Source organism: Dermacentor variabilis, chromosome 11, assembly GCF_050947875.1.
Source record: "Dermacentor variabilis isolate Ectoservices chromosome 11, ASM5094787v1, whole genome shotgun sequence".
Lineage (NCBI taxonomy): Eukaryota > Metazoa > Arthropoda > Arachnida > Ixodida > Ixodidae > Dermacentor > Dermacentor variabilis.
Window position 1 is genome coordinate 23,362,973 of NC_134578.1, and position 26,664 is coordinate 23,389,636.

Below are 26,664 nucleotides of genomic sequence, written 5' to 3' on the forward strand. Positions count from 1 at the left end.
TCAGCATTGACCCATTATTCGGATAACATAATCTGGAAGAAACGTAATCGAAGAAACCAGCACTGCAGTGTCATTCCTGTTTATGCAACTCGTCAGAAGCCATTGTAGATGGTCATTATTCCTGGCATGCGTCTCAGCGCTTACCGCTTACGGACCCACGAACTTGCTTGAGGATGTGCTATTGCGCTCGGGTCTACCAACGAGCGCTTACTAAAGGAGTGAACAAAGTGGGGTAGATCATGGTGAGAGAAGTAATACGGATATGTTAGTAGTCACGAACAAGTCATTTATACTTTTAGTTTGTACTTCACATTCATCCCAATACGTGGAGCAGTAACAGCACAAGTAAAGGCACCCCATGTTCTACACCGGCCCACCAGTACTAACCCACTGTCTGATACACTGACCCACAGTGTGTGAAGTGGCAGCCAACGGCCACGGTTTCGTAAAGCTTGCAATTTATGGCGAGCTTCGTGTCGAATATTATTTCACAACTCTAAACATCATTTAGCTTGGCTTTGCAAACGGGTTGCGCAGACGCTTAAAAGCAGACTTTTTTTTTATTGTTGGCATAGATCCGCATGCTGACACGTCAAAGTAAAAAGTCTTTACATCTTTTTCGTTCCAATATACCACTGAGCGAGGTTGAAAACATACTCTAACGAAACAAACTTGTGAAATAAATACATAATGTGGTCCTAATTATTGGGAATAGTGTTGACAGAGGATCATAGTTCACAGTTGACCATTGTGCTAAGTATTTAATCATGCATCGAAGTTCTGATAAAGAGGTGAGCAGTTCCGCTTGGAACCTGCGGCTCTGCAAGAACATTTAGCATGCCAGTAGGCATGTGGATTTGCGTCCCACGCTGCTACCGCGAACAAACTAACGAGAGCTTGAACTAGTTGATCTCAGAAGCATTAAATGACTGTGGAAGCATAATTTTTTCTTCGAATTATTGATGAGATTGGAGAATTAGCATAGCGTATGGCTTCCAGTCCTTGTGGAACGTGTTTGCTCGTCGAATGTGCCGTAACACTCGTCGTGGTCTATCCCGCCTGCAGACCATGGACCAGTGACTCCACAGAACCTTACGGCAGAGGTATAAATTTAGTCAAATCATGGAGTGGAGTAAAGAGACGGTATTCTCGTAATCCATTGCTCATTACCTTATGTGACCCTTTTCAAGATTTTTCTAACGCGTACTAATCCTCGCATTTAAAAGTGACTCCATACGCTTAGAAAGAATAAATTATGATGAAGTCAGTCCATTGCGTTCATCAAAGACTAAATATGATTCCTGCTAGTTGACCACGGCGGACAAAGTCTCCAATCACTAACACTTCCGACTCCACTGTCAATAAAATCTGCAAATACACAACTATTCCTTCGCACTCTATCTCTTTCTTTCCTAATTCTGCAATAAAATTCTTTCCGCACCCCTGCAACTTTCATCCATTGAGCAAAAGGGTGAGGATAACTGACCCATGTGCAGCGGATGCTCGAGAGTCAGTCACGCTTCCAAGGAAAAGTCGACTGCGTTCGAAGCGGACAACCAAGCAACCGCCCAGAGGGCAGTCGGTGTCACGCAACTGGCCCGCCTTGGACGACGAACACCCCCGCTACCACCACCACCAACACCACCACCACCACCACCAGCAACAACAACAACAATAACAATAACAACACTGCGCCCGCAAAGCAAAGGAGGATGAAAGGACACGGAGAGGACGTCGGACCAGCACAAGTAGACGGGAGGAGGGAGCCGCAACGGCAACAACAACAACCCACGAGAAGGTTATGAGCGCAAAGCAAAGAAGGAAGAGACAGGGAGAGGACAGCGGCAGGGGACGAGAGAAGGGGACAGGAACCGGCGTCAGAACGCCCAGCAGCAACAAACGCCCAAGCCGCCGCCGCAGCAGAAGCAGCAGATCGCGCTGCGGCACACACACGGTGGAGAGCGCAGAAGGAAGGAGCCGGTTTCGGGTCTGTACGCACGCCTCGGCCGCATACAGCCGGCGTCCCGGCGAGAGGAGTGGGGAGGAAGATCGCGTGCGCCACGAGCAAGGTCCTCACGACGCGGTCAGTCAGTCGGCAAACGACCGCCGAAGTAGCAGGCCGCCGCAGAAATCTCTCCCACACGAAGGGAGCTGCATAACGATCCCCCTCCTTCGCGTTCCACGTCAGGACGCGAGACACGTCCGCACGGTTCGGCCGCACGCTCGTGGACCCGGACAGGGTCTCGCCTCCGGATCGGTCGAAGGCCCGCGCTCGCCGTCGTGCACAGCACGCGAGCCGAGAGGACAGCGACATCAACGTCCGTCAGGTCGCTGGATCCTCCTGAACGGAGTGACCGTTCTCGTCGTAGACGCTTGCTTTCGTCGACTGCGACGCCTGTGACCGGTCGCACTCGCCTTTAAGTGAAGGCAGCTCTGAGGTGAGTGTTCGCGTTTGTCGACCCGCACGCTTTCGCAGCGTAAAGTGGTCAAGCACACGGGCGTCAAAAGACGGTTCGATATGTCGGACGGTCCTGGCAGGGAAGGTGTTGGCTGTTCGGATTGTAGACAAAATGTAATGGAACCTGTTGGCAATTTTACAGAAAATTGTTATCAGACCTACGCGACGGATCGGGTGATTAGCACAGACGCATTTTCCTGCTTCTCTAAATGCGGACACGTGGGTCAAAAGCGTCCAATACGTCGGACGACGCTGTTTAGAAAAATTGTTGCTCCGACTGCTGAAACTTGGTGAAATTTGTTGGGAAATCTGATGAAAACTGTCAGAAGGTTGGTAGATCTCTTGCTGGTAGCACTAAGCGTAGGTGTCAGATTGGGTGGTCTGTTCTTGAGGAAAGTGCTTTTTGCCTCGTGCTCATCGCATGTGCATCAGAAGCGTCGAATACGTTGGACGAAGATGCTACCAAACTGCTTTAAGCATGACTTAATCTGTTGGAAACTACGATAAATGCTTGTCAGAAATTTGGCGGATGTCTTGTTATGTATCACCCACCAGTCGTCTGGCGTCAGATCGAGTGAACCGTGCGCACGTGTGTTTTGCGCGTGCTCGCCCACTTTCTGCCACCTCCGTCCTCCGCCTGTACGGTTTTCGGCGTGCGCAGGTGTGACTTTCAGATAGTAAGCATGGGTTGCCGAATAGAATGGAGTTGTCGGATTTAAACTTTGGAGTTAGTGAGCGAACCCTGTGCGGGGACTTGCCAAATGTTTTAGGAAAGACTGTTAAAATCTTGAAGTCGGAAATTATTTAACAATGTGTCATGAAACTTGATAGCCTCCGAGTGCGTTTTGAGGTGTTCGATATTAGAAGAAAAGTGTTCTTGAATCATGCATGCCCGGAGTTTGTGCAGATCTGTACCACGAACTTTATTGCCTTCTGTGCGTGTGTGTTTGCGCGATCACGAAGGCGTGGGGTTTTTTTCGAGCTCCATGTCCAATGTAATGTCACGTGTGCGGCGAAGTGAAACTTGTTGATGTAGTGGAGAATGCGCAAACTGATTCTGACATCTTTCGTCCAGTGACGACTGTTTAAACCGTTTGTCGTTCATCCCCGGTGAAGCTGTACTTACTTATTACCGACACCTCTTGCTCATGGAAGATCTGTCTGATCCTTAGCAGTGCAGTTGTAAGAAATTCCTATGCAACACCTTTCTTTCATTTTGGAAAAATGTGTTACCCTGGGCAAGTGAAGTTCGTAACTGTAAAAATATGAACGTTCGTTTGTTGAAGCTCGTTGTGGGCACTTAGCACACGTTACAAGCGTGTTGATATGACAAACCAAGCTTGGTTTCGACCAATTTTAGAACTCCTATTGAAAGTTCCCGGCAAGGTTGTCACACGTGCTGTGCTATTGTGTTTGCGAAGTGATATCTCTGGGCAAAGCTTAAACAAAATGATGCTCGCAGTGTTCTTGGTTTGCTTATAAACAAGTTAGTTTGCACTTTTTCTATGGATGAATCCTAAATTCTCGTCGATGGTTTAGTAGAGCGATGTGAAGTCTCCAAAAGTAAGTCAGCAATTAGAAAATGCGCACTGCGATGCGAAACCCTTCAACTTGTTCACCGTCATGTAGTATCGCTGCTGTGAGTCGTGCGTGCGAACATATGAAATTCTGTGTATCATTCGAAAAGTTATGTTCCGAATAGAGGCATTCTATCCGATAATTCGATTCTTTTAAGTATTTTGCTGTGGCTCAACATACAGGGTTATTGCGATTATTGGAGTTTGGCTGCCATGCAAAGGGGTTGGTGTATTTAGGTGCACCGGCCTCTTTAAGCGCCGTCGTAAGCTTACTTGGAAATGCAGTGAGTTTTCTAACCTACAAACTGTCTATTGAACGGACTGACTTACGGTACGAATCAAAGATATTGTTATTTGGTTATTTGTACAAATAACATCTGCATCTGATGTAGTTAATTTCTCTTCCTTTCGTGCGTATGTCTGTTTTTTTTCCCTTTTGCTCTGTTGCTGATTGGACGATCGAAGTCCATATTTGTCGAATAACCTGAAACTTCAATATTTGAACAACGAAGTATTTCTTCATTATGTTAGCGGCTGTGGAAACAAAACAGCCTGTATTTTGTTTTCGCTTCTACTGTGATGCACTAGGATGCTTGGCAGCATACGGCAGTGGTACTGTGCTTATTGATAATCCGAAATCACTAAATATTTTCACGGGCACTTGGTCCAAAACGAAAAAAAACATGTGATGATTTAGAGGGCGAAGTTTCCGCAACACATTTGCTTCACTTTTACGACTCAGTTTCTTCAAAAATTATTGCGTTACGAAAAATGCAGCATGCGCGATACGACTGCCTGTGATGTAAGCCGCCTATGGCCCACTGCGACCTTTGCTCCAACTTCAGAGAAAACTAGAAGTTTACGATTGGTTTACCTGGAACACGGAGATCACAGACCAGCTAGAATCTGAAATTGAGCGATTCGCAAACTCCCTCACCCCATAACTTTCTTTTGCCCAGACATCAGACGTTATCAGAGTCGACGTTTCAAGGAGATATCTATTTGAAGAAAGAGGGGAAAATCGCTTGTGGTATTGCTGTGCATGACGTGAAGCTGTGCCTTCTTGCACGTTAATGTTAATGCAGTATTGGCAAGTTATGATATCACGCGAATTCTTCACATGTATACTGTTTTTCGTAGTAGTTATGGAAGGCCCAGCTGAAGAATTAGGGCGATCACCAAACTTCTTTTTGGAATACTAGAAGTGTATCAGGACACACAGCTCCAATCACGCGTTTTGGTTGCACGGAAGACGTACCTCACGGGCCAACAAACTTTCGCTTTTTTTCTGGTTTATTAAGTACATAATATGTGCAGCCCTGGGCCACCTTCATTTTAGCACACCTAGCAACTATCAGTTAAACTGCTTTAATTAATGAACAAACACATAACAGGTCAGCGCGAAAAAGAAGGACGAAGAAAAGTACGGTTCGCACGGAGGTGGTGTGTGTTCAAGAATGCATCAACTAGCCCATGCACGAGGTTTACTGCTTTAATTATTTAAAGACCGCGCTTCACACTACTGTTTCCATATCTGTTCTGTGAAGTTTACATGGCTACAGAAATTAATTATGCGGCACGAGTGACTGCCACGTGCAGCTATGTGCAAACAACTCGTATACTACTTCGGATGGCGCAAAACCTATTTTCTATACTTGTACAGGGACGAGACCCTCTTCAAGGGCTATATAGTACACGGCAGCGGCAGGGCGTCCTCAAAACGGTTGCCACCGCATAAATAACACGTCGACCGAGGCGCGGCATTCATGTCTCAAGCCAGGTGTGTGTCTGACTCGCCAATTGTGTAACTTACCGGCGGCGCATTCTTTTCAGAGAGATCGTCGCTCCGGGACTCCAAGCAAGGAGCCCCGCCGCCAGAGGTCGCACATAGACCGACTACTTCAGGGGGCATTCGCCCGGCATCGTGACATCCAGGGAGGATCGAGAAAAGGAGGAGGGAGAAACAGAAACAGCTTCGGGCGGAGGCGACGCGAGAGTCCATCGCCAACGCATATCTGCACCCCTCCAAGGCAGCGAGCTAGCAGTTCAAGCAGCCGCGGCGAACGCATATCGAACAGGGAAGCTCGAATCTCGGTACGCCCGCAACCCCGATCGCGCTCCTACGTCTCACCAACGGGAAATTCCGCAGAGGGCACAAGGATCGGAGAGAGGCACCGAGACACGAACGCACAGACACGCGCTCGCCAACGACCATAGGAGACGGGCAGGTGCTGCTCCGGCCTCGAAAGAAGGCTTCTGCGGCAGCAATCACACGCAAGAGCGGAGCGAAAGACAAACGTGACGCGTTCGACGCGTGTGCCCGTGTCTTCTTGCTGTTTCTTACGACCGGGGCTCCCTCGTCGAAGTGCGTTCGACAAGAAACTTAAACTACTCTTGCTCGAGGAGTAGTACCACCGTCGGCCCCTGCCACCACGTGCCTACCTGCCTGCCTACCCTGACCGCCGAGTCTCGAGAGAAACGCGCCGGCTCTTCCACGCTAGTGCCGGCGAAGCGCTCGCCGCATCGGGAGCATCTCTTTTCGGACGCTTTTTTTTTCTCTGTGCTGCTCCTTCCTCCTCATCCACACTCCCTCACCCCGGCCTCCGGGAGAAGGTCAAGAGAACCACCTGGCCGACGAAGAGTGTGCCGTGTGGTGCGAAAACGTAAGCGCGAAAGCGGTTGGTCGTGAGGCCGCGCCTCTTTTCGGTTTCTTTTGTTATTTTCTCCGGCGTGCTTCGACTCGGCCTTCTCGGGGTGGCAGCGCGCGGTGCTTGTTGTCGGATCTCCATTTGACTTGGTCGGCCTAGCCAGATCGGCGTGACACGTTTCGAGTGTGTTGTGTGTGTCGCGTGTGGGTGGTTCTCGCGCAAATTTTATCAGCCAGCGTCTGCTGGAAAACCTCTCGGCAAGAGTGTCATCTGGAGCTTTCTTCGCGGCGGTCGCCTGTGCAGTGGCCTGCTTCGTTTTGACTTTGGAAGAAGAATGGCGGCGCAGGACTTTCGTCTGCAGTTGCTGAAGTGCTGAAGGGGCCACGTTCTTGAGGGATCGAAGAAGGCCGAAACCGCAACAGAAAGCAGTTGAAGACGAAAAATTACAGCGACGATGACCAACAGAGTGAATCGCATCAAGGTCGCCGTCCTTGGCGGGCCCAGGTCCGGAAAGTCTGGTAAGTCGATCGTCGCAGCCATTTCTTGTTTCTTCTCTGACCTATCACACTTTCCTTTGCTCTGCAGTGTTTCCGTCCCCTACTGTGCCGTTCTGTCTTGTTGGCAGCTCGGATGAGAGACGATACGCTGTGACCTTTATGCCCCTTACCTGTGTGTGCCAACAGAGCTCGCACTACAGGGGGATTCCAGAGCCTAGCGGAGAAAGTGCTGTAGTTTCAAAGATTGTTTGCGTCAGCGGACTAGCGGTTTATTTTTCTTGCCTCTGACCTTTTTTTGTTTTTCTATGGTTGGCCGTGCGGGCGACATCGTGTGATCCGTGGGTGCCTTGGTGTTGCGGTGGTTGTTTTTCCAAACGAATCGGTCTATACCGCTAGCACAGGTCCTAGGTTAACTTGAGAAATATTCCAATACGAGACTCATTTGAGCTGCTGACACTTCCCAGTTTTTTTTTTATTTCGTTCCTCTCACGCGCCTACAACATCGGTTATTGATGAAGTGTCTCCTGGGGTACGACCGCTCCGCTAGTTTTTAAGTTCCGAACGAAGCGCCAGAAAAACAAATCAGCCAAACCTTGGTGCAGATTTTTTGCGATTATTTGTGAGCAGCGCTGCGAACTTAGTAGCAGATTCCAATGCAAGCAGTATGCATTTGGAAAGCACAATCACGCGATTTGTGTTCGCCTTAGGATCTACTGTAAACAATATGTTTAGAAATGACTAGTGCGGTTGAGGTAGTGGCAAACGTGCAGACCGTTTCTCGAAGAGTGTAATGAATGTTGCTCTCTTGTGTTATGCAAGCCTGCCTGAGCATTTTGCTTTCCAAAGAAACATTCTGCAGTGCTATGGTTTAAAAAATGAGAAACACGGTAAGCTTGTCATCTGCGCACGGTTGTATTTCAACCTACTACGTCTAACTTAACCTAAACTACCGAGCTGATTCGTCAAATGCTTTGTAGCTTAAATATGCCCTCCTTATTACATGTGAATCACAAAGGCTCTTCAGCTTCGGTTCCCAAGCTATGATGCCATAACTCACATTTCTCCGGAGAAATACATTTACTAACAAGCGGTACTTGGCTTGTGCACAGGTAAAGTTTAAGCCAACTACACCTGTTGTTTTGACGTTGTTTGCAGCAAGCACTCCTACGCCGTGGATCAAGTAGTTATATCCGTATATTTCGTTACGTGTCTATCATAAAGGCTTGCGAAAGCCTTCACTGAAAGCGGAAGTGTTTACGTCGAAGTGGTATAGTTGATCGATACGTTTATGCGAATCGTGAGGGTCCACCACTTACCCGGAACGAAGATGAATGGATTGCGGGTGCGCCTTATACGGATGTCAGATACAATAATCGGCATATCGCAGCGATTTACGCAACCACCATAATCTACGGCGCCCTTGGACAACTATAGCTTTCTTGCAGCATAGCGGCGCAAGAAACGCCCCGAGCACAGGTGAGTGAAACCATTAGCACCTGGGCGTGGGTCCTATTTCGCACCATTACCGCAATCCTCGCAAACAATTCTTTAGTTGTTTCGGTTGCCTATTTGAGCGATCTATTCGCCACACGCACGTGGCCTTAGTCTCTGCCATTCAATCAAACGAACGCAATTTTCTTCCACTGAACGAGGGCGGGAAGGATGATTATCTTTCCCATTAATGGGGTAACACTTTAACTGCGGTTCTTCCAGTTATTAGTCAGTTGATATCACGTGATGCACGCGAAGCAGGCTTGCACCCGCGAAACTGTGTGTGCATATATCGGAGAGGAATGGTACCTGCGTTGGAAGTAAACGTCAATCTGCGGGAGGAGAGCTTCAACTTGATATTTATGCTCATGACAGCATACTCAAACAGTAACAATGAAGATGTACAATCTCGTCAAGTACTAGAAGAGATAGCCAAAAAGCAGTTACAGCTACACCATGTCGATGACGTCACAACAGAGACAACTAGTCTGGCCATAACGATTTTGTCGAGTGGCCTTTAATTATTGCCGTGGACTTAGGCGAATAATATGGGAACGAAGTCAATTATTTATGTTTCACCAAATGTAAATGATTCTTACATGTGAATTCACGGCTAATATTATAGAGGCTGTTTCAGCGAACATTTTCAAAACTTTTTTTAGAGTTACCTATGGCAGATTCTAGTCCTTGATTCTAGTCCACAATTCTAGTCCTTGAGCTAGTTTACTCTAAGAGGCGGTAATTGATTGCACATAAAATGAAATGCAGAATCGACTAATTAGCAACGTATATGAATTAGGTTTATAACTAATTATTTTGGTGTCATCCTGAGAATTCATTCCAAGTGTATCCACTTTCCAAACTCCCTGCTTTGAATTTGTAAATTGCAATATGTGCCATAAGGCAATTAGTTAAAACTAATTAACGAATTTGTGTTAATTTGTTAATTATGCGTTTCAATTTTTTATCCACGTAACGTCCGCCTCTACGAGCAGACCAGCTCAAGAACTGGAATTGTGCTATCTTCAACAGGCAGTCCTAAAAGTATGCTTTGGAAAGTGTTCGCTGAAACATCCGGTATGTTGTCGAAACGTGCGCACTGAGAAATCGCCGAATGTAGGTCTGTTTAAAACGGCAAACGTTATCAGATAGGACAACCTTTCGAAGCCAGCGGTGGCGACATTCTTTCGCGGTCGTTGGTTTCAGTCGTCGTTGGAATGGGATGCGCAAGGTGCGTATTTGTGCTACCACAGAAGCTGCGTGGAGAAACCGCTCGAAAAATTTATTTTGTTCGTACGATGAAGCTCAGCGTTTATCTTAACTATTCGCGAAATCGGCTACGGCCAGTTCGCATCGGACCAGGTTGTCGTCTGTTACAGCTCGTAAGACATCTGCGTGACCAGAGACACCGCAAACGATTTGCATGAGCCGAAGAAGCAGCAGCAGAAGCAATAACAAGAGCTAGTCAGCAGAAGCCGTGTTTATACTAAGACAAGCCAAGACAAGGCAAAATGAAGGCTGTGCGTAGAGCTCCACTCAAACAAGAAAGCGCAATCGTGACCGACTCAAGTCGGTCTCGAAGTTCGGCGAACTTGTAGTGAAGGGTTGCAGTATCTTCTTTTATCTTCTTTTTTTCTTTCTGGTTGTCGTCGTCGATGCTTGAGTGTTAGGTGCGGTGACATTTATTAAAGATAAGAAAGAGTAGCCAATCACAGCCACCAGAACCGGACTGCCGTATTGAAAGAGGAAAGAGAGGGAAGGGGGGGGCTAGGGGGAGGGAACCGCTAAGAAGGAAATGCGGTCAATGGGATAGTGGTCATCTCTTCTTTAGCGCCCCGGCGGCTGCAGCCCCGTTGGCGCGATATTAAGCGGCGAATGGGCTTTTTCATTTTTGTTCGGCGTCTTGTCGGTGAGTATTAGTGGCTGTAGTCTTTCTTTATTCTCTCCTTTCGAAACCGATTTCGCCTGGTCCGCGCGCGCGCTCCTTGAGCTGTATGAACGGGCCCGGCAGTACCTTACCTGGCCCAGGCTGCCGACGAAAGAAAATCTAGGTTACGCTCTGCAATAACCAACTCCCGCCGGGTTAGTGAACCCAAAGAGTCTTCACATCTCCGGCATGTGAAGAACTGCGCGCGCGGTGTATGCCGGTTGAAAATGTTCACGTCGTCTGCTTCGCATTGGCAGTGCACGTTTGAAAGCAGACATCTAGAATGCTTTATCCCAGGCGTGAAAGAGGTGTGTGTGTTTGTATGTGAAGTGGGGGGGGGGGCGGCCTGTTGCGCGATTGGAACAGACGGTCGTCTTCTGCTCGCGCTCTGCGTGACGTCCTGTCGCTGGTCAGTGCGCAGTCGGTCGAGAGCGGTGACCTTAAAAAAAGGTAGAGAAGATTCACGTTCGACGGGGGAGAGTGCCCCCCCCCCCCCCGTCCGCCTCCTTCTTCCACCGCCGGTTTGGCAGTTGTCCCTCTCGTCGAATCGAAGTCAAAAAGGTTGTTCTTCAATTTGGCACGCGGCGAGGATGAGCGAGTGGCTGCGCGCTGGGTGGCGTGACGTAACAAGGTCTGACGAGATTCGTTGGCGCCAGCGAAAGGTAGGTCTTGTCCGGGTGCTAAGATTTAACACCTCTTTCTCAGCTGGAGATGAAGCGTGCCGGAGTGGAGCAGGTTCTTTTTCTTTTTTATTGGCACGGAGAGTTTGTTTTGGCGATGCGTTGCAGAATCCATCTTGTCGCGCGTGGTCGCGCTTCGCGAGCTTTGTCGGCTCCTTGGCGAGAGAAATGTTCAGCTGCTTTTGTATTCTTTCTTTCGGGGGCATTCAGTAAATCTTGTCGGCATGCATATAAACTGATTAACGGCGCCAAAACCCTGAATCAGCAGAGATTTGTCTTGTCGGCACCGTAGCGCTTCCAGGAATATATTTCAAGGGCAGATGATTATCTGAACGTGTGATAAGCCAATAGCACAAGAGGAGTCATACCCTATCTATCACACAGTTTGGTGTACAGCAGGTTAAGTGCCCTGGGTGGCCCAGGGCACTTAACCCTTCATACACTCTAGGCAACCATGCTCATATATTTCTTTGTGCATGCATGCGAGTGTCTGGGCACATGAGTATGTGTAACGCATTCCGCACCCCGAAGTAGGCGATGAAAGTGCGAAAGCAGGCGAATCTATTTATGTTCGCATTGATACACGACCGAGCGTCACTATCTCGGCACACATTTGATGCCCGAGTGTCTGCGACAAAACAGGCGCATTAATCGATTTGGCGCTCAGAACCATAACATCTTTCCTTATACCCGTGCACGATCAGAAATTTTCATGACACAAGACACATCCCTTTCTAGGTATGATTTCTGACAGGGGCTTCTTGTGGAGGCCCACTGCTCCTACCTCTAAGAACACTTACTTCCACTGCAGATGTACAGATGTTCATGTGCGGGAAAACCTTCGGTTCATCGACGCGGTACCTGCTGCAGCTCTACAGAGCTCTCTTTCTGGCGCTTTAGGTTACAGCCTGCTGGTTTTGGCAAACGCATGCAAAACAAATACTATCACCCTTCAAAGTCTGCTAAGCCAGGCATAACGCACCTGTTTAGTGCTACCACGGTGCGCGTTAACTTGTGCAACAATTCGTATTCAATCGTTCGAAACCTTTGTGTCGCAGCTGACAGTCACAGATCGCACATTCGACATCACTCTCGAGTCCCGAGTCACTACATGGCTGATTTTCCGGCGCACAGACCTCAAACCACATGTTCGAAAGTTGTACGTCAGGGGATCTGCCTTCCGCTGACTTTTACTACAGCAGCATGATCTTTGCCACCCCTGTAAGGCCTTTGACAACCACAAGTACGCCTGAAGATATCGGAAATTCCGAGGACGGCCGACACTAAAATAGTGGCGCTACAACAGGTGGCACAGTTACTGCACGAAGGGCATTGGTTGATGGCGCCAATTTAGGCTAACGGATTGTGCTCCTTCACCAGCTATACATGTGCTGTTGTCATCATGGCCATACATGTGCCATGTTGAAAATGTCACATATGATGAAGCCAAAGGCGAGGATTTCAGCCCTACGGACTGCTGTCAGTTGCATCCTGCAAACTCAGCCTTGAAATTCGGTCGCATTTTGTGAAGCGAAGGTACTCCTTGAGTGTTTACAGTCAGCCCCACGACATAGGAGACATCAGCAGTCGGTATCTGATATTAGGCAATCCCTCAGTCAGGCTTCGTGTAAAGAACATTACGTCGTATTCAAATGACTGCCGGGTTACGGTGGCATCGTCCGTAACGTCCTTGCTAATGAAGCTTCCGGGTCAGTCCACAAAGCAAACCGCACGGTTCCCATGCGCTTGTCAAGAAGGGATGCTACAAGATATCTTCATTTCTGTGCTCATACAAAGACGCAACCTTCCTGGAACAACTAGAGCGCGTGGATTTGTCGCCACCGCAGACTTTACCTCTCCTTTAAGCTGCAGATGCCATCGCACCTTTTCCGTAGCGATGCAATTTCACTGCGGTGCTTCTGTCTATGAGTGGTTTTTGCGAAAGCGTATTCTTTCCTCAGTGAAATTACAGACACTGACATGTGCGATTGATGCAGCGGGGAAGAAGAAATCCGAAATGCCTTGTGTTGTCGTACTCGTTATGACATCGAGTGTGACCTGCTTTGCACTATGTAAAACCAGCTAGACTCTACACAATATTCAAAGATTCCCGGTTTGTGGCCTGATAGGCCTCAGGATGACGAAGCAACTCGGGCATTGCCACGATTTCTGAAATCCGCTTGCCTTAGTGACCGTTTGTAGGTGCGATGGGCAGCCCTACGTCTGCGCACTGTGGCTGCCTCCTTCATTCTCTATCGCTTATTTCTCTACCAATACTTCCTTCTCCTTGCGTAGGGTTGCAAACGGGACACGTGTCTCATTGACTTCCCCACCTTTCCTGTTTTCTCTCTACTCTTGTTAGAGTACATTGAATTGACGAATGAGCACGTTGTGGTGCGTTTCGAACCACTTCAAAAAAGAGGACAGTCATGCATACCAACTGCCAGTCCTGATGGTCAGGCCAACACCGCAACATCGTGCCTGAATCGAGCATTTCAACCAGTCAACTAACCAACTAGCTAACCTGTTTCCATAGACGAACGTGCATCAGCCAATTGAAGTTGGTCATTTGAAGCTGACACATCTAGTGAGCCGCGGAATTGATATGCCAACCTTGAAAGAACGCCGCGAACCGTCCCTGGATTACAACATGTGTCGGGCACGCCGAGGGTCTCGCATTTCAAGCATAGCGCGGTAAGACAAAGACTGCTCTACGCGACAGCAAAAGGCGTGGGTGTCTGGAAATTCCTGGTTGCACGGCTCTTCCGTTAAGGAGCGCAGAATAGGAAGCTAAAAAAGGTCAGACAGGGACAACGACTATTTGAAGGATACAAGGTCCTCACGACCCAATCCACAATGCATTCCGATCAGTTCTTGGGACAAAAGAAGTGTTTGCATTGATGCCTCCAATGCAAACAAGTCCGAGCGAAGAACAAACGGCAACCATACCCGCCTAGACATTACAATCGTTTCGCCCAGAAACGTCAAGCAGTTCGCGGAGAGAGGCGCCCGAGCGACCTGGCGACCCGGCCTGCTCGCCGAGTCGCTAAACAGACTGTCACTACGCGTCGTCTAGCAACGACGGCTAACGCACACAATGCGACACGCCGTCGTTGCTTATATAGCAAGCGGCCGCGAGTCGGTCGTTCCAACTGTCAGGACGGACAAAAGGCAGTGCGCCCCCGAGGCTAGCGAGAGATAGGCCGGAAGCACTCCTTGGCGGATCGCGCGGGGAGCACGCGATCCACAATGGCCCTTGCGCGTCCCCGTAATGCAGCCTCGAATGCGTAACCTCCCACCGCTTGTCAAGCTGTCTCGTAAATGACGCCGCGGCCGGCCAGACGATGGCAGAGCGTGCGGATCTCGCTTTTATGTGGCAAGTTTAAACAAACGCGCGTCAGGACGCGGCTCACACGCAGACCCAGGGAGCGAAGTGAGAGTCTCCTATTCCACCGTGTCACTCTCGCACTTTCATTCGCGGCGATAAAAATGGCAGGTGTGTTTTCGCTGCCAGAGAAGAGGCACAGACGACGCATATGTCGTTGTCTTGCAGTCGACGACCTCCAGCGCGCCGCGTCTGCTACTGCTACTGTGCGCAGACGTGGTGGCCAACTATAGCATAACGGCAAAGTTTGTTGTCGCGGGTTTCCGGGCGCGCAAGATTAATGACGGGCTGAAGTTCTCGCGGCGTTCGAAAGATTGTTCGAAACATACGACGGCTATTAAGAATGTAAGTTAAATGTCAAATGAAGAAGTGTTCCTTCTGATTTCAATGTGCCTGTTATAGTTTTCTTTTTTCGGACACGCAGCTTGTTAACTTGAGCGATTGTGTAAAACAAGGAAGTGACACTCGGATAAGTGTCGAATAGGTGGTGTCCCAATTCACGCCACCTTGGGTGGCGCCCTCTGGACTCAAAATGCGGATCTTAAAGGCTTTTTGCTTTTGCTGGTTGAATGTGGCGGAGGCAATTTTGGGAGCCGCAAACACGTTATACACGTCGTGTTTTGGACATCGCCTATTGGAGTTGGGTTGCCCAGCAGCGAGCGACATGGTTGTAGACACGAGTACTGATAGAACAGTAACCACGTCCTCAAGATGCGTGACCAGGAGAGCCTGAGCCTAAAACGTTGACATCCCACTCAAGACATGCGGATGGCGTCGTTTACGGTGCTCTGCTCTAACCCAAACTTACATGCATGGCATGCACACACCCGGAAGACAACTTTAACAGCATCGCATACACCGGCAGGCACAGTTCCGCAGTATGGTTTCCCAAACAACATTAAAGAAAACAAAACGGCGATCCTCGTCTACACTGTTCCCTTATCAAGGCGGGGCCGTCCATAGCCAACGACCGTGAACGGGGTGCGACGTCGCGCCGCGACCGCCTCCAGACCAGGCGACGCTTTACCCCTTCTATACGCACGATGATCCCTCTGGATAGCCCCCCCCCATTCCCCCCCACCGAAGAAAAAAGCAAGAACGGCATGGCGTCTTGTTCGTGGACGACGAGTCGCGAGCCAAGGCAAGGCCGTAAAGGGTCCGACAGTGTGTCACTGGGGAACTAGTGGCAGCGCGGTACTGGGCTCCGGCGTGCCAGCTTATCTCCCTTCCGCGTCCGCGGTGGCACAGCTGTAACTGCCTAGCTCCACGCTCGCTACACGTCCTGTGTGCGACACGCCGTGTATACGGGGCCGTTATAGGAAGACCCCACCGTGCCACGCGCCGCGGCCATTACACAGTACGCGTACGTGTGTACGGGTGGACGTTAACTGCACGGGGGCAGCATTCCAGATTCTCCTCCCGGTCGTCCCACCACCGCTGCAGAGCCGGTCGATCTGCCACATCCGCGTAAAGAAACGGCGTGATGCGAAGTCCTCTCGGGGGAGAGGGCCGAGCGAGGCAGTTTTCTTTGGGCGACGCGCGCGGGCGCGGAAGTTGGGGGACTTCGTGAGCGGGAAGTCGCCGAAAGTGGACTCGCCACCGTGTCCTCTCTCTCGTCGGGTTCGTAGAAGCCATGGTTCGCAGTTCTCGCAGGTTTTTCATGCTCTGATTTCGCGCGACGATTTTACTTGGGAGTTTTCTTCTTGTACAACGAAGCTTTGTAGGATAGTTCAACGGTGGTTCTCGCGTAGTAGCGGCAGGGGACAACGCTGCCGCAAGAAAGCCACCGTGGATGCTGTGCGCGGAAATACGACTTCACGAGTGGGAAGTCGCAGAGACTGGACTCGGCCTGGTGGTCTTGCGTCGTCTCTGATCGGCGACGCCAGATTAGTTACTATGCACCGGAGTTCCCGTGGTTTAGGCTCTTATTTGCGGATAATCTTACTTGGGTTTCCTTCTGGAATGAAAGACTGTAAGGAAGTTCCGCAACTGTTTTCGTCCGGTGACGGTGGCGGTGCATGGTGGGGTATCGGTTATGCGCAGGCGCATTGTGCAGAGCGGAGCTGTGGGAGTGCGCAGGGACATGACTCGGATATTGCCGATAATATAGAGGTACTGAGCTCAGATATAGTAAAGCGCTTGCAATAGTTCGGTCTAGCGAGACCATCGCGTTTTATGTAGCTATCCGTCTGCGCAAATTCCGGGGTATATTTTGGTATGTGACAAAGCAGATCTTTAGGACTTCTGAAAGGTGCAAGAACTCCCATGTGCCTTACAATGACTGGCTGACACTGGATGCGTGTGTCGTGATTTTTTCCTTGGTGGCAGCAGTAACATTACTCTCATCATCATATTCTGCGATGACTGCGACAGTCGCTGCAAGAACAGTGCAACAGTGCGTCCACCTACAAAGGTATCCTGTATACCTTTATTTTCTTTTTTGCCGTTCATCATTGTCCCTACGGAAATGGCATCGCCACGTACTACAAGGTTTCAGAGGAAAATTAGCGATACCGCACACGGATCTATAAAGTAAAGTAGCTATAGAAAGTTTTAGTACTGCGCCATGACGATATGTACGCAGCACGCAAGCGCTTTGCGGGACGTAGCAGCGCTTGTCACGTCAGGGCTTTTAGTACTGGGAAATGCCTACGTACGTAAGCGGGTGAGCGTCTTTAGACGCTGCGCTTGTCGGAGCATGACGGCCGTGTCCGCCAGTGCGTCGAACCATTGTTCGAGCTATGGTGGTGTTGGTACAAACTTTATTTAATGAAGGCCAAAAAATGAAAAGAAAATTAAGATGCCGCCGTTCCGTGGGTGGCCTTCAGGCTGCCGATCGTGGCCACCCGATCATGCCTGGCGGCGACTTCCGCTGCCCAGATCGTTGGCCGTAGCTGGACATCCGGCTCCGAGCTGGCCAAAGCAACCTCGCACAGCTGCGGACTAGATACACGCCAAGAGGCAGGGGTAGAGTGTTTCGGGCATGAATAGAGAATATGAGCATAGTCTGCTCGTGGGTGTCTGCAGAGCGTGCATTCGGGTGAGAAGGCACCGGTGTGAATAAGGGCAAGTCGGGCAGGAGAGAGGAAAGTGTGGGCCTGTAAATGGCGCCACGTGCTCTGTTGGAGCTTAGAGAGGGATATGTGAGGGGGAGGGAGGGCTAGGCGAGAGTTGCGGTAGTGAAGGGTGATGTCATGGAAGGTGAGGAGGGAGTCAGTCATGCGTGTCCAACCCGGAGTGGAGGGGGCCAGCTCGGTTTGTCATCTTGCGAGCGATGGAATTTGCCGCCTCGTTGCCAGGGTGCCCCGCGTGAGCCGGAACCCAGATGAGTTGGATACGACGAGAAGGGTGAAGGGAGTGTTCAAGGATGCTGAGCGCAGAGGAGGAGATGCGACCCTTCGCAAAGTTGTAGACTGCAGCTTCGGAGTCGGTGAATATGAAACGGGCCGGGGTAGTAGCAATGGCGAGCGCAATAGCTGCTTCCTCTGCGGCAGTGGAGGTGGGAGCACGTATAGTGGCAACGGTCAGGGGAGAAAGTGTATGGGAAGTGGTGGCGAAGGCGTAGGCGGGGTGGGATTCGAGCTATAGACGCCGTTGTTCTCGCGCTCTTCCGAACAAACGAGAACCACGAGAGCAGCACGCAAGTCTCTCACGTACGCACGCAAGAATCGGATGCGTGCGCGTACGTATCACGTACCGTTCATGTTGAGTTCTGCACATGCGCACATTGCAGAACGTAGTGATCTTACATGCGCAACGCGGTTGCGTACGCAACGTACGCAGTGCTAAAGGTGCCTAATAAAGGCAGTGCCGCGCTAATTGGAAAGGTTGTTTCGGCTATGGCAATAAACATTATCCGGCTACCGCAAGCTGCAAGAAGGACTCCGTAGCGCGCATCAATTCTCATATGACACTCGATGCGCGGTTCGGCCACTTCGTTGGTGGCAGAAAATCATCGCTATCATCATCATCATCATCATCATCATAATCATCATCATCATCATCATCATCATCACCACCACCATCATCATCATCATCGTCACCGACGACGACAGTCGCAGCAAGAACAGTGCAACAGCAGCAGGAACCAGAGCCAACAAATGAACAAACACCGTGTTCAGTGTCAAGCGCTCCATTGATGTGTGTCGGCGCAGCAAAGACGTTCCTTTGCGCGCGATACCCATTTATGGTCACCATTTTACGGAGTGCAGGTGCACCGGTTCTATAGGTGATGCCTTAGCCAGAAGGGGCTCGCTCGACTATCCCCGGCGATCTCGCTTTTTGTATGCCTAGTCGCTCAACCGGCAGTTCCCGCGTATCAGCTCACTGAGCATCCGCCGCAACGGGCGCAGCGGCAGCTCCGGGGCTAGCCGTGTACCGACTGCGCGGTGTGGCGGTGGCATGAATCATAGCGGCACTGGGTGTTGCTGCGCCGATCGTCGCTATCGGCGGGCGCCCCGCCGGTCTGTCGCTCGTCCGAACCAGTCTCGCGGCGCGTGCAAGGACGTGCGACCAACAAGAGCTGCATGTTGATCAGGTCCGAAAGCTCGCAATCTCTTCCGCCCGGTGCGGTGCGAACGACGTTCACGAAGCGAGCGAGGACGGCACCGCCCCGAGAGTACTAAGGTGACGACGCCTTCGGCAGTCCCAATAGTTCTTTCTTTCTTTCTTTCTTCCTCTCTTTCTTTCTCTCTTTCTTTCTTTCTTTCTTTCTTTCTTTTCCATTCTTTCTTTCATACTTTCTTTCTTTCTTCGCTTCACTTCCTCTAGGCTATCCGAGAAGAGGTAGCGCGGGGTCGTCGTTGTTTTGACCGATACGCAGCGCCGAAATCCTGAGTAGTCGGCCCACGCGCGGATGTCTGGGCGGCCTCGGTCTCGTCCCGGATAGGTTCCAATAAGTGCAACATATTTGCGAAAATCTTCCGCTTACTAAGCTGGACCTATGCGCAACGATTGCCGTTGACTCGAAGAGAAACTTGGTCGAGTTGGTAGTGATTCACGTTTCAGAAATTAATAGCGCAAAACAGACAAGGACGAAGGAAACGAACATCGCCATCACAGCGCCAGTGTCGCGTTCTTCTTTTCCTTCGTCCTTGGCTGTTTTGCGCTGTTAACTTCCCAAACATGGATTATCGTTGAGCTTTGGCTCTTTCTTCGGTGGAGCTCCTTGCCACCTCATATTGTATAAGTCCTAATTTCGTTCGGAATAATTTCCACGAAGTAGAACACGTCAACGTCGTTCCGCATAGCTTCAGCCAAGTAAGTAGATCAAAATGCGAAACTCTCCAGCTTAGTCGAAATATTATAGGGGATTATAGGAGTGTGCACTTTTGTGCACTAGTGAACATGCGTGCGCCGAGTGGAAGGCGATAGATACGCAGACCCTACTGGGAAGAAGGGTTGAGAAAGGGAGAGGGGACGTTGTGTATGCTGCAGTCTTGGAATGTTTGTCGCTTGTGCTTTGTGCGTGTGTTTGTGTTCCCGCGTGCTTTTTGTTTAGAGGCTTCATTGTTGCCTGAAAGAAAAAAAAACGGTCACTGGCTAAAAGCAACCGGATGCGCACGTGACAATATTTATATAATTTTATTGGAAGTCACGGCTAGAATTACATTTAGTCACGCGACCTCACTGTGCTTCTTTGTCTATTGGCTCCATTCTGTTGTTACTATGGGGAACCAGCGCCGGCCAGGAGACGTTACGGAAGTGCAGCTGAAGCATGCTGACACCGTCCGATAAAGCGGCCACAAAAATTGTACGCCATTTTGGATGGTAACATACGCGCGCCTATATAGCAACGTTAATTCACTGTAGCCCCTATGCGTCCAGCCAAGCGGTGGCCATACCCACGCGCGCTGGAGAACCTCATGCGTTCGTGGTGCGTTCTAGCACGGTGGGTCCAAGCACGGCCGCTGGCCGTTGTCCAAGTGAGGCGAGATTCCGGACACACGTACCTAGACGAGCGGAGAAACTGATGGCGCGAAATAATGAGCGTGTGCTGCTGAAAGCTGCTTCCCAGCGCTCGCTAGGCTGTGTGTTACGGTGCTGCTGCTGCCTCGCTGTTTTCAACGCTGGTGGCGTGTAGCAATCAATTCAAACCCGGCCGACACTCTGCTCTTCAATTCTCGTCGCGTTAACAGCACCGCGCTACGCGGCTTTCGTTGGTACTGTGCCTCTGCTGGCGCTGTTCCTCTCATATCGTGAATCACCAAGTCGTCTAAGCTTCCTGCTTTTTAAAAACAGGAAGCAACGCAGATAAATCACGGCTGGCAAAATCTTACGTCGTGTCTCGCGACGATCGCGGAGAAATTGGTATGCACGACTGACGAGAAGGAGCACTTGGCACATTTCGCTTCTCTCGCTCGAGGATTCACGCGGTTGCCTGAGGTGACGCGCGGTCCTGCTTACAAGGTTGTGACGACAAGTTGGAACTGGAGAGCAAGGCAACCCATACATCTTTTTCACTAACGCCAAGCCTTGGCGAAGCGGGCTCGGTTAGCTATTCAGGTCACTTGACACGTCGGCCGGCGTAACCCTATGTCTGAAATGTAACAGCACGACTGTGGACGAGGAGATAAACGGAAGAGCAGACAAGGGCAAGTTCTTATGCCAGAATGAGATGAGACAAGGACAGCGCTTGTCCTTCATTGCTCTGCGGTTGCATGTTGGGGTCCAAAGAAGCGCTGCTGCATTTTTAATCACGCAGAACCAGGTGAACCAATCTTTGATCTTACTAAGTAACTGTGGGAATGCAATCCGGATCTCAGAACTTATCACCCACCAGTTCTTACACAGAGGTGGCTGCTTAGGCTGGTGTATTCTCTTCCAAACACCATTTCACTTCATGTAGAAAAAAAAAAGAATTGTTGAAGAAAAAAATACGTTTCAATGGGGCAACATGAAACCTAAGTTTTCTTTTTTAAAGCAAAACTAAGGAGAACATCAAGTTGAGTTTTAGTAAACGATGTTTCTGTAATATCGCTAAAGCCATTATACTTGCTGAAGGAAAAATAATAAGCTAGAAAAAACGCAAAAACAAATGCCTGGTGGCGACCAGGCATTTGAAAAATGAAACTAGCTTCGAGTAGACGGTGTATTTAGACACCCTCTACTCGAAGCTAGATTCATTTTTCCCGGTAAAGATCGACTGCATCAAATTTCTGAAAGAGTCAAAGACGGAACCTAGGTAGTCTTAATAACCTCTACTTAACCACCATGTCCGCAACGCAAAAATAAGATAAAAATACTCGGCAATCTGTGACGTCACGCTGGCGCGCCGCTCTAGGGGGTTTGCAGGGCGTAATTCAAGAACGAAACTTTGACCATCATTTTGTCTTCTAATGTTGAACCTATTACCGCGAAATCAACGAAAACAGAGTTGCTTTATCAGTAAACTATATCAGTCAAAACCGATTCATTGTTCTTCTTATCGCCACATTAAACAGTGCATCGTGTCAAAAAGAAAAAAAAAAGAGGAAGAGGGGTACCAGTCACACTAGTTCTCGCTAAATACGCGCCAGATCATCTGTTTAATACTTTTTAATCTTTCTTGTTGCGACGTTTCGTTTTACATCCTCAGTATTCTCACGCCGCGTAAGTTTCTGAGGCGGAATGAAAAGGATTGAGTTGGCATGTAGCGCAGACTTGCCAAGGTTAAGTGCACATCGCTAGCGCACTTCCCGGAAGAAAAAAAAAAAGCCATTGCAACTGTTCATTTCGCAGCCAGCGAGGCCGCGCTACCTCCGTCATTCAGATACGTCGGCGCGTGTACACGGCTTCACATTGCTCGGTCACACCCCCTGTTGTGCGCGCTTCCCAACATCGCTTTCCGTAGTCGAGACATTGGCAGTTAACACACAGTGGCGCAATTTTCTTTCTGCAGGACACTAATAAGTTTGCCATATCGTACCGAATGCAACGACGAGACGCAAGAAGAATGACAATACGATCGCTTAGTCAGAGCGCCACATGTTGCGCAACGCGTCGTGAGACAATTCGCATAACAACGGCACTGAATAACAAGTAGGCGTCGGTGCAAGGCAGAGACGCTTAGGCGTAGAGAACGCCGTTCCCAGAACCGTTCAAAATGGGATAGCTGTAAGCTCGCACGCGAAACGACGTCATGCTTCAACTGGCATTCGCTGTTCTATCGCAAGGAGGATCGGGATTTCAAAATGGATTGCGCACGGCGATCTGCGTACCCGTCGCCAATATGAAAGAAAGAAGGCGATGCATTGCACGTGGTAGAACTGCACGCAGTCTCAACAGAACATCTGCCACGAAACAGCAATACCGAAACTAAGGAGTGCATACACTAGATACTGTAGTCTGTAGCGTCATTCCTAATGAATGCTGAGAAACGGGCTCGACGGAACGCTTTTTTTTGTTTGGCGTGACGCACTGTCAAAAGTCATGTTTGATGACGCAGTTTTTTTTTTTTTTTAGGAAAGGATGGTGCTTGCTACCGCGAAAGATTAGGGAGGCAACTTGCTTCATTAATGTGGCAGGTTCGAAAGTACGGCGGTTGATTGTGGTGCATGCTTCAGTAACTGCGTCTCTTCTTCACTGACCAAACATCTTACTTGATAATTTCGCACCCATCATGTTCAATTGAGTACTTCCCCATGGATTCGACAACCAATAAGATCGGTGACTGAAGGCACATTAAGTTATTTAAAACATAAATGAATTGTTCCGTTGGCGATGGAGGTCGGTTTTCCCTGCACACTGAGGAACACTCGCATACACAAGCAGCGCTCAAAGAAACGCGCACACACAGGTCGGAGAACATAACCAAGGACATGCGCGTGCATGCGCACGCGCATGCGCACATAGACAAATCCACATTCAGATACAAACAAACAAGCACAGACCTAACGAACATAAATACGTACACGCGCATTCACTTGAATGAACAAACAAACGCAAGTGCTCAAGAAGACTAGCACCCACCGAAAAAAAAAGAAGGAATTGCGGCAGAACTTATCTCGCGTTGGCTGTCGATGGTAATGCGAACAGCAGTCGAGTAATGTAGTAACAGACCACATTCCTGCAGTCACACTTATTTAACGCGCCTAGTGTTAATTCTTCGAGTTCCGTTATTTGGGCTATATATATGCCACGCACTCCGATATTAACCCCACTTTGGTATGGTGCCCGCTTGCTAATGTCGCTCATGTGCATGGATGCATGATGACGACTGTATGAAGCTGACGTAGTGGCGGTGCAATGGCAAAATTATACGGAGGAAACGACAAAGGCATAGAAAGACGATGGCATGACGACAATGAGATGTCGATAAATTTTCACATGGCACGACGACGACAACATGGCGATGACGACAGAAGGAGAATAAGATGACGAAGACTGTTTGACGACGATGGCATAATGACGACAGTACGACGACAACCATATGGATGAAGAAGCAGGATTGACGACGATGGCACAAGCAAGACGGTATAACGACGGGTGCATGATGGCGTCTGTGTGACGATGACGCAATGAGGTGATGCCTACGTGTGAAGTTATCCATTGAGCGACGAGAGACAGCCCACGCGATGAAATGCCCACGAGAGATACTCCCAGCCATAGAAGGACATGCAGCGTAATAAGTCGCATAGACATGCATATCGTGGTTATGCACCGGTGTAATTTGCCCTCGCCTTTCTACAGACAACGCAATAAATGTAAGATTTATTCGCACTACTGTAAATGCAAATGCAGGGAAACAACAACAGCTTACATAATATTATTTAACTTCAACACTAGCAAGGTAAAATTGCATTCGGACAGTCATCAGGCGGCAACCTACGGGTGCGCTATTTACATATAATCATTTCGCCATGTTCGGTTACAGGAGAAAGTACGGCTTTTTAGCAGAGGAAAAGTAAATTTTAGCCGTGATGTAATTCTCTATCGCCAAATAAATCTGTCAGCAATCACGTGATGTAATGCGTTGTGCGGTTACGCACCGCGTGGCATCACATATGTTGCCCTGTAATATTACAGTTCGGCAAAAAAGAAACCGGGAAAGTTGCCACGATGAATATTTTAGCTCATGCTTCAGTCCGTGAGCGTTTCTTGAAAAATCAAACAATTCAATGGTCTTTCTGTCGTCGACCACATTTCTGACATCATACGAATCCACTGTTGGAACTTAAAATGAGAGCTGCTGTTTGTATTCCACGTGAACCGCAGTGCTGTTCTAATGTATTGCGTGACTGCGAGACGCCACATATTTTGCACTGGAGTGTGATAATTCTCAAAGAAAGAGAGAATAAAAGCCACGAAATGTAGCCACCCAGAAAGTTCTCGTTCCTATTCTAGTTATTTCCAAGTACTTTTGCATAAACAACAAATCAATTGCTTCCCGGTCATCACCCAAATTTGTAACGTGCCAAGAATCTGTTGTAGGAATTTGTCGCTATTCGAGTCCCACTTATCCATTTATGGTCTTCAGGCATACAAAATTTTAGTCTTGCTTCTGCCCCTTCTCTGTGTTGCTAATATGTTAAAGCTGGTTGGTTCGCGTGTTTTACTCAGAACTTATTTGATCGTGCGTACGGGCACCACAGTAGGAGAAAACATAAGACTGTAGCAGGCAATACACAACAGCTCAACTCGAAGGGAATTGTACAAATGCACAAAACAAGCGATGATGACTTTATGTGTTGCTTTGTGGAGCAAGGGTCAACTATTGCCAAGTAGCACCAGGAAGCACAAGCCAAGTACTTCGATTATTTCCATGACCTCACTGCGAATTTACTTCAATATCTACGTCCTCTTCGGAACTATGTTTTGGAATGCGGATGCACAGAGTTCAGGTGGGTCTTTGTGCGGAACTCGTACTGAATTGTTAGGTTGTCACCAAGTACAGAATATACCGAGCATTCTTTTAATACAATATATTTAGAAATAGCTTGTGGCAGATACAACGATTCTAGACTTTGAGCTCAATTACTTGAAGAGGCAGGTATAATTTGCTCGAGAAATCAAAATGCATAATCAGCTCATCATCAACATTTGACTAATTTCACTAGCACAGAATTCGTTTCAAGTCGATGCGCCTTACAAACTTAGCGGCTACAACGTGAAGTGCAAATGTGTGCCTTAAAGTAATCAGTAAAATCACTTCATTAACATTCTTTTTTTCATATTGTCGATTGCAAATTTTTGTTTCCTGTGGAAGCAATGTCCGCCTCTCCACCTAATCCAATGGAAGGATTTCAATTCTGCGCCGCGATTTTGAAGCGATGCCTTTTCCGACGCTATTCTATTTTCGCACTCATCGCCCTTCATCAGTGGTCAGAGCGGCGCTCTGCCCTCGTAATCATCGGGATCGGGCGGCCATGAACGGTGAATGATAAGAGTGACACAGAATCGAGTGGAATGCATCGCTACAAAATCGCGGCCCTGCTGCTATCTGCCACAGCCGACTTTTCAAAATTCTGAATAATCTAAAGAAAGACACCATGCAGAGAGATTGATTCATAGCGTTTAACGTCGAAAAGCAACACTCGGGTTATGAGACATGCCGCATAGTGCAGGGCTCGAGCGTCATTTTGACTATCTGAACTTCTTTAACGTTTTGCTTTTTGCCGTCACCAGAATGCTGCATTGTAGCATATAGTAAGTCGCTGCACTCATGATAATATGGTTTACGTGGGTTGAGCGTACGAAAGGACCAGGGGGCACCTTTCTAAAGAAAAACGACACGCGGGGCTAAAACTGGAAAGCCCTGAGCAACACTAAAGATGCGCCCACTGCGTTATTTTAGCTGAAGTGCACGCCTGCGTATGTTAATCCAAACATAAGCTAGCATTCTGATGGCAACCGTATTTTTTTGTATGTGTGTGTGCGGTCGGTTAGCCAAGCGTGCAGCTGTCCGATAACGATTCAACTCATCCGTGGGCGTCGGTACTGATGGGCCGTTGAAGCGCACTCGCGTGACTGCAGCCTACACACGCGACGGGATGGAGGTAACACGAAGTTTTCGAAGTGGCTC

The 26,664-nt window shown here is 49.0% G+C and overlaps 1 protein-coding gene across 1 annotated transcript in view; it reads left to right on the top strand.

Moving 5' to 3' along the window:
- The first annotated feature begins 1,944 nt into the window (after nucleotides 1-1,944).
- LOC142564776 (ras-related and estrogen-regulated growth inhibitor-like protein) overlaps nucleotides 1,945-26,664 on the top strand; it is a 56,715-nt gene continuing 31,995 nt past the window's right edge. The window contains exons 1-2 of the mRNA XM_075675930.1: nucleotides 1,945-2,438; nucleotides 5,869-7,201. Coding sequence (XP_075532045.1) covers nucleotides 7,138-7,201 — 64 coding nt within the window. The 5' untranslated portion in view covers nucleotides 1,945-2,438; nucleotides 5,869-7,137. The remainder of the gene's footprint in view (nucleotides 2,439-5,868; nucleotides 7,202-26,664) is intronic.